Source organism: Netta rufina (assembly GCF_964035555.1).
Source record: "Netta rufina genome assembly, chromosome: 1".
NCBI classification, from domain to species: Eukaryota; Metazoa; Chordata; class Aves; order Anseriformes; family Anatidae; genus Netta; species Netta rufina.
This window is the reverse complement of record NC_140123.1, coordinates 115141571-115150722: the sequence shown is the minus strand read 5'-3', so window position 1 is coordinate 115150722 and position 9152 is coordinate 115141571. Positions and strand designations below refer to the sequence as shown.

Here is a 9152-nt window from a genome sequence, read left to right as displayed (position 1 = left end):
GAAACTACAGCTCTGTTAACAGTTTATGGATGTTTTTTTCTTGTTATTTTGTATCTGGTTTTGATATTAATTATATAGCTCATAAAGCAATGGCTGCCACAGAATAACCAACAAAAGGCTTGAATTACAGAAAGCAAAAATCAACCAAACACAAAGAATACAGTGTAATTGTTAGACAATACATAATATAAAATGATTTTCCTTCAGTTACAGAAATGGAATGCCATCCTTCTGTCTGGGGAGTTTTGGCCTTTCTGAGTCTGGCTCTGATTGTTTCATTGATACTGAATATTTCACACTATATGAAAAAGAAGCAAGAAAGTAAGTAATGTTGTCTCTGTAAGGAAAGGAATTTGACTGTTTAAAAGTACCTTGAGAGAAACCCATCATTTCTGGGAGATGTCAAGCCAAAAGATTTATTCTTTTGAGTCTTAAAGTTATTCTTTGACAAGAATGATTCTAGCTGTCAGGATGTAACTTTTAAAATTTTTAGGAGAAGCAGGTAAGATTACAGAGTGATTATTACCTGCCCAACGGACTGCTAAAAACCACTATGCAAACTTGTCCTCTGATGATAAACCAACAGAAAATATACAGGGTGAAAAAATTATTTCTGCTTAATGTTTTATTTGTATAGTGTATTTTTAAAGTCATTAATTCATATTTTTTAAGGAGTACATTTCATGTAACTTATTTATCAACTGTACTTTAAATTAAAAATGATTTTAAGTAGCTGTACTAACACAAAATACATCTGAGAAAGTTTTATCTTCCCTAAATTTCTGAATGTTTATTTGAATGTTGGATTTCATAATTAGATTAATATTGATATTAAGATTTAATATTAATATTTCATAATTAATCAGTTTAATCAGTTTACTTTCAAAACAAACCAACTTGCTTTTCATCATGGGATTCTATCTCTTAAACCAAAGCATCACTGACAATAATGAACTCATTTGTTTTATTTTTGTTAGAGGATGACTACACTCATACTCTGTTTTTAGTTAAAATTAAAAAAAAAAAAGTTAATGTGATCGACTATGACAGTACAACCAATCTTCTGCATATAATTCTATAATCAGTTGTACAATCCTACTGCAACCCTTCAGGAAAACCTGTCTTTACAGGGGAAAATTGTACCTTGTGCTGTATGAATATGAATGGGCAGGCAAACACTTATATCGAACTACTTTGAACACTTACATGCATACGTAATCCACATAAGCAGAAGGCTCATGTTTATAAATTGTAATCACCAATAAGAGAAATTGGTATGACTACAGGCTATTAGAAGAGGTGCTGGAGTGTTCTGGGAGGGGAAGGAGAGTGTCACTTCTTTGTTTTGTCTTGATTTTTAGTGTTATTAGGTAGATATGATGAAAAATCACAGTCATTTACAAAACTAACCTTGAGCAAGGTTGCAGTCAGATTGGCTGACGCTATAGTGTTCTGGTATCAAAGCCTTACCATGGTAAATTCTGGAGTCCTGGAGCACGAGATAGAAAGTCAGGCATTCCTGAGTTATTAATCAAGCTCTAGCAATAAATCTCTTAGTGGTTATTGCCTCTCTGCTTCAGTTTCTTCATCTGTGGATCACAGGATCTCTCTCTTTCAGAGACAGAAGAAACTAGTAAAAAAAAAAAAACTAACGAACCCTTCATCTTCTGATATAAACACGATGCACCTCCCTAGGCATAGAAAAAGATATGTTAGAAGTAGGAGGAGGAGGAAACAAGAAATGAATCCCATGTGTTATAGTACATTTTTGGGAGAAGGGATTATATATAATAAACATATATGTTGCTTAAAAAAAATAGAGCCTGGAAGACCTACTTCTGTACAGTGAAATCAAAAGTGTGTCAGTTAGGACAATTATCTGAAGCACTCTTAAATAACATATTTCATTCATTTTTTTTTTTTTTTTTGTTAAAAATTTTCTAGCTAAAATGTATAAAGACTATGAAGACAACAGTCCAAGGTAAGTTGGATAAAAAATTTCTTTCTGAGAAGGGCAAAATAAGCAATAAATTATGACAGATGGCTTTAGACGGAAGACATGGGGGAAATCCATTATCTCACATGGCCTGCCTGGCACTACTGGAGAGCAGGAGAGTTACGGGAAAAAAAAAAGTTCTGTGAAGGGGGGAGGGAAATAATTTCACACAGGAGGGATGTACTCCAGTCATTTACTCAACAATAAATAACTGCATGCTGATATGATTATTTTATGTATTGAAGTAAATGCAAAACATTGAGTCAAAACACTATCACTCCAATTCAATGAATCTACTATAATTAAAGAGAACTCAGAAAATAATGAGAAATTACAGTCTGATATTTAATACTTGGGGAACAGTAACTTGTGTGTATTTACTTTTCATAACCTCCTTTTGCACATTGCATTCAAAAGCCCTAAATCAGTCTGTTTGCGTCGGTTCCAGATGCTGGACAGCTCCTGATCTCTCCCCAGTTTATTCCATATTAAAGAAATTACTTTAGAAAACAGAGATAGAAGGCACCTCAACACAAATATAAGATGCCTTTGAAACAAAAATACAAAAGCTGTTGTCTTTCTCCCCAAACCAATCCTCAATGACGTGCTTACTTGAAATTGGGAAGTCCCTCTGTTCATTACTGTCTGTTCAGCTGATTATACCACTGAAAAAAACAGTCTAAGATTGCATCACTACATCCTCTTTACAAGTCACAGTATAGGGATGCAATGGGAACAGGATCACGCTGTGCTTCACTCTAATGATTCTTGTTTTTACAAACATGCTTAAAAACATTTTCAAGAAACAACAGGTAATGGAATACAGAATACCATTAAATAGCCAAAGCTGAACTTTGTTCTGGTCTTGTCTAGGTGCATTGACATAAGAATTTTAGTTCAATCAGGAGTGCACTTTTTTAAGAACATCCTCCCCAAAAGCACCATTTAGTTCCTTAGTTTGTATTGCAAAGTGGCCTTGGAGGATGTGAATAGGGTTCCCTTCAAATGGAACCCAACTAAGAGCCACGCTCCAGGATTGTGCCTCATACTCTAATTGTTAATTGGATTTCAGTGAATCAAACCAGGCTTGAGCTAAATAGAATTTATCCCTCCTTCCCAACGACATGCAGGTTTATCTACTCCTTAGCAACAATTGTTTGACTCTAAAGTTACACTCCTGTTGTGCCACACTACTATACTGGGCCTCTTTGACCTTCACCTGCTTCCCCCAGACTTGTCAAATTTAGCTTGCAAAGTAGAGGTTCAGATGGATTAAGCAACCTCTGCACATGAAGTTATCATCTGAAAGGGAGCACATTTCTGTAGGTTAAAGAACTTTAGCTTGAGGATGAAGGTGTGTAACTCAACAGTGAATGAATTTTATTTTGGTCTTTATCACAGCAGTCTCTATAAATATGAGTAGCAGAATTAGAAAAGTTTGACGTAGTTCTCAAATGATTATATGGTATGTGAGCCAATAAAGCAAGAGATTGGTTACATTTACCCATGAAGTCCTTTTTGGGCCACTTCTCACAGTTATCTCACTGTTACTAAGAGATCATTAATATTTTTAGAACTCCATCAACCAGTAGCTTAGTAGTCTTGAGACTGCCTTTATACTTACTTAAGTTACAGGAAAGAAGAGTTCTATCCTTGGCTAGATAATAAATTTCTCTTCAGAATATTGACAGTGCCTTTTCTTCCCCTTCTGCAAATACAGTGTTATTACCTCCCATCGCCCCAGATATTCTTCGTGTTGTTTTTTAGGTCATATACAATCTTTTACTGTAGATTTGTGTAAAATGTTCGAAGTAGAATAGCGGGGTCTTAAATAAAGCTTATTATGTGATTTTAAAATATCTTTCCATTCCCATTCTAGCTATGATGACCATTACACAGAAGATGACCCAGTTTACGGCAATCTCAGTCAAGAAGTTTTAGGTAAGCCTCACATTAAAAACGTGTCTATTTGGTGGTTATAAGAAATGTGAAATTGAAAGCAAAATGACCAACACATTCTGTGTTTCTCAGAAAACCTGAGAATCCTTTCCTCTTTTAATTGCTGTACTGATATCTACTTGGGGTAGAACAGCAAACCAAAATACTGCACTGTTTATAAGACCAGGTCATCTACTGAATAGATCACCTCTACTGCCAAACACTTTGGTATGTGAAGTTACCCTCATATGTTCTAGCAGTCTAAAATGATGTCCCTTTAGTGAATAAATAGAAGCTTACTATCCACATGAATAGAACATTATTTTCCATTTTAGAGTATCTGTGCCTGAATTTCTAAGCTACTCTGTAAGCAGAGTAAGAGACTTGTATGTCACTTCAAAACAAGATAAGCTTCTATCAAAGTAAATTGGTGGGGGTAAAGGGGTGGGGTTATTTCTGTCAGGGGGATTTGTTAATTGGATTTTTTAATCCTCAGTAGGATGTCTTTAATAACTAAAACATTTTTCTACTTTGGTAAATTACAGAGGAATGTTGTTATGAGCAGATGAAGTCCCAGCCTCAAATGCCAGTTAACCAGCTACAGGTATCTTCATTTTTAAATTTGGATATCTGAATGAGGGTAACAAGGTCTGTTTCAGACTTTTTGTGGTAATCCCATGACAATAAGTAACTCAAATTCTTACATTGCTCATCATAAAAGTTACCATGCTTGAGTGTTTCAGTTCATCAGGAAATTTAAGCACTGACTTGACACTTAATTCAGTCTAGGCCATTAGAAAAGGAAGCAGGAGAATTATGGACTGCTCATTTCTATCCATATGGCATAATAAAGCTCAGTCACAGGAATGTAGATCAGGCTCAATTAAGCATGCATCTTCTGCCATGGTTTATATGAAGAATTGTATTTGTTTTGGACATCAACCAAATGAAAACATCAACTGCATCACATGATAATCGTGAGTATGACTGACTTACTCCTGCCCAGCACAAAAATCTGTCTTAACAAATGAAAGACAACTGATTTTCTATTGATTTTTATCTTGTTGTTACTTGGATACCTAAAAGCATACAAGCTTCTATTGAAATTTGTCTGTAATTGAAGCATTCCTAGTATCAATTTTTGAATTGATTTCCAGGTATTTCATAGGGAGTTATTTCCAGCCTCTCTCTCTCTCAGGATGCTTCCAGGGGGAAGACACATCCTTTCTTATCTAAAGATCTGTTAACATAAACTTCACAGAAACAGAATCATCTATGAAAATTCCAATGCCAAAAGCACTTAACAATTTGACTTGAAAAACATATAGAAAGTAGCAGTGGATACACACATACACACAACATACATTTTGCACTGGAAATCAGATGAGGTATAGAACAAAGAATCGCCCAGCTTTTGTTTTCCACACAAAGCCTGCAAAAACTGTTGTTGCGAACAGTGGCATTCTAACAGATCAAATGGGGGAAGAAAAACAGATCCAACAATGCCTTGCATCCCAAAGAACTTGGGCTGATTATATAAGCTATTCTTATTTCCATAGAGGGAAAAATACCTTAATTATTTTTTTCCTTACTGCCATTATTTCAAGAACATGAGTCATTTACCATTAGGTTCTTGTTGGTCTGTTTTCTGTGCTGCCATAGCTTAATCATCTGTACTTTCAATTAGTTCATTTACAGCTAGTTTGTGTAAGCTTCAGCCCCAACCACAATAACAATACAGACATACTGGAAGCCTTAGACATAATTCTAAATCAAGCATGACTACGGAATGTTAAATGCAAAGTGAATTTCCTTCTAGGTGGAGCCTGACCATCAGATGTGTTATGCCTCACTTGATCACAGTGTCAAGGGAAAACGCAGAAAACCAAGGAGAAAAAAAGACCCTTCAGTAGAGGATGAAGAAAGATCATCCAAACCCACCATTATCACTTCAAAAGTTAGCATTTACCTCAACAGTGATCAGCTGGCTGCTGAAAACACAGTCAACATAGAAGCCATTCATGATGATCCCATAAGACTAATGGGTTTGATTCATACAACAGATGGAGAGAACATTTGAAGTAGCTTCATGAACCAAATATGCAATCACAAAGTGAGATCTGCTTTGGTTGTTCTGGAGGAAAGGTGAACAATTAAAGATTGTATCCTGTCAAACTAACATACCAAATATAGGTGTAAAACAGGTAAGTTAAATGTTCCAAATTGTCTTCCAAGCAAATCCACGGACTAAGCAAGAACTAACTATAGGTCCAGACTGCCACTTTAAAGGGCCTGTCCTCCTGAAGAAGTTTTGAAAGGGAATTGTAGGAGCAGGATTCACATGGTATTCAAGTCAAAATTAAACCTTCGTTTAAAACAACCATCAACCTTCAAACAGTAACAGATGACCTACTCATTTGTGTGTAAGAACTCCTGCACAGTACGACTGTTCTTCTGTATAGGTTTTCACAATACTTTTGAAAAGAAATGGTGTTTTGCACAAGTACACTTAAGGATTTAGTTGTTTTCCCAGTTAAACACTGATCTGCTGTTCAACATTGTGTACTTCCCCACTGTCAGCAGCCTACGGTATTAAAAGAATATACTTAAAGCTAATTGCAGAATAATTTAACAACTTTTTTTAAGTAGTACCTGTACATCTAGGCAGATTTAAAAGAAACTCATATATCTTCAGTTTCCTTCTGTGAATAATATCAACATACATATCAAATCTTCATTCCTCTACTAACAGTATTTTATTCATCTATATTCAAGAATAAGATATTGACAAATGATCTGTACCAATAAATCTCCTGTAGAGGATTTTTTCCTTCTAAAATTATATTTGATATTTAAATTCCTACAAGGTTTTACAGTGCGTTTATCTTTTTTTTTTTTTTTAATAGGAAGTTTTTTATTTCCTAAGTTATTTACATACTGGTTGCACTCATAAGATAGCAAGAACTTATAGTAAGGATTTCTTTTTGTAGCACATTCTGGGAGCCATTAAATAGTAGTAGCAGAAAACAAGACATGCTGATGTACCATGCCTACCTCTAGATGTCAGAAAGTTCTGCCTTCTCAAAAAAAAAAATATTAGTGTCTTTAAAATCTATGCAGAGCACAGTGCTGAGGAACTTGAAATGCTCAAGGACATTCAGAAGCCTGACAGCATCTCAGGTCCTGAAGGAGACAGCAACTTTGAAAGCAGTTAGAAAAAACAAACAACTTATAGTACAAAGAGCCAACACCTCTGGAAAAAGCGGAAGTGGCTGCCTCTGTCAAGAGATGCAACAAATTTATGAAGAAAAACAAATGTAAAAGTTGTTTGACAGCCTGGCCCACATTTAGTTTAGCTTAGTTAACAGATCTCTCTCACATGCCTTAACTTCTATGCTAGACCAAGAAGAATGACCCAACCCCTGCAGACCAAGCTGCTCAGTGTCTTGTACTAGCATGGAGTTTTATGTGCAGAGATCAAATCAATATGTTTGACCACTAGATCCCAGAAACAAGGCAGACTCAGTAGCATTAAACTGATTGTTATCATGGCCATTGACCGATTAACATTGGAGAAACAGGAATAAATATTTGTGAAGAATCAATTAAAAACACGCATACCACCACTGTAATGGAGCATCATATTAAATGATGATGCTAACTGAAATCCCAAGGAGGGGAAAAAAACACAACAAAAGTCAAATCCAAAATCCAAAGCTAAACAGCAAGATTATAGAGCACAAAGTACTACCTTAATTTGATCAGGTTGTAAAGAGCACATTGTTTTTTAGCAGGAGCAAAGGAAGAATAAACAAGCTATTTACAAGCTCTTGCATAGCTTCATATATCAAAATAGTTTCACTAACATTAATGATACGTAAAATATTTCAATTTAATTGACACCAATCAGATGCAATACTCAGCCCTGTGAAGCAATTAGAAGTGAAAGCTTTCTTAAACAGCCTTCTTAACAAGCTTTCTTAAACAGTATATGAGGAGAGTCCCATGGAGCTTATTGCCATTGTTTTTCCAACACATATATGAAAAAAGGGATGCTATTATTTTCAGTTAATACAATTTGTGTAAACTTAGTTCAAGAGTTGCTATTTCCCAATTTTCTCTGTGTTTTCACTCTTGATTACATGTATGCCTTCACTCTCAAAATTCCAAGATCAAAGAACTTCTGAGACTGATGATTAGAAAAAATATCAATAGAAATGAAGCATACACTTCTCATTGAGTATACACATAACAATAAGCCCACTGCATAATGTTTTTGGTACATTTAGTTTCCTCTGTATACTTAGCTTTCATTGTTCAGTCCAGCTATTTATTTACTAAAATATTCATCTGCTGCTTTTCCCTACAACTTTGTTTCCTAAAAGAACGGAGTTCTTTTGTAAATATCCTCCTTCAATATACACTTTCTTTCCGATTTAATCACTTATCAATAAATTATTCATTGCTGCTCTCACAGCATCAACTTCAGGATCATCTTTTGTCAGGCTTATCAATCCAAGGCATTACTAATGCTGCTACATGTCCAGATTCAGTTTTATTCCCCCAGATCTCTACCTTCTGTTTGCTTAAATAAGGCACTAACCCTCCTCCTCCCCCCCCCTTTTTTTTTTTGCGTGGATTGTTTTTAAGTGACTACTAATTTTTAAATGAAAGAGCATGTTCAATATTGCTTCATCTTCAAGCCATTGACAAAGACTTATGTAAGCTACCATGCATTTCTTAAATTCATTCTGTATAGTTTCTTTAAATCCATTCTGTATAAAGAGTTTCAGAAGTAATTAAAGCAAAATCAGAAAAGGAGATCCTAGGTCTTGTTTTGTACTATCTCAGTAACTTAACCTGTTTTTATAGCATTCTTCACAAATATTTTGAAGCAGACAGATGCAGTTTGAAGCTGTCGTTATAACAGTAATCTTAGCATTTGACTCAATTATCAGTTTGGTGGAAATGTGAAAAAATAAGCCTAATAGGAATATGGTGGCAGAAGGAGAAGACTGCTTGGAATTCAAGAATAGATATCAAAACAGAGTATCAAGTAGCACCATTAAATTTTCAGAGGTCTAGAACAGGTATCCTTCAGCAGTCATGACAGACCCTTGGTGATATCACACTTTTAAGAATCAGAAGACAAACAAGTGGATGTTTTCAAATTCCAAAAATAGTTGTGTAACTTTCTCCCATTCCTTGCTACTGCTGG

The 9152-nt window shown here is 35.2% G+C and overlaps 1 protein-coding gene across 1 annotated transcript; it reads left to right on the top strand.

The window, feature by feature from the left end:
* Nucleotides 1-209: 209 nt before the first annotated feature.
* Nucleotides 210-6014, top strand: TRAT1 (T cell receptor associated transmembrane adaptor 1; the record flags this gene model as incomplete). The annotated part of the gene is made up of 5 exons (XM_084286574.1): nucleotides 210-321; nucleotides 1945-1981; nucleotides 3876-3937; nucleotides 4480-4538; nucleotides 5754-6014. The coding sequence occupies exons 1-5, from the start codon at nucleotides 216-218 to the stop codon at nucleotides 6012-6014; spliced, it is 525 nt and encodes a 174-aa protein (XP_084142700.1). The 5' UTR covers nucleotides 210-215.
* Between the last annotated feature and the right edge of the window lie 3138 nt (nucleotides 6015-9152).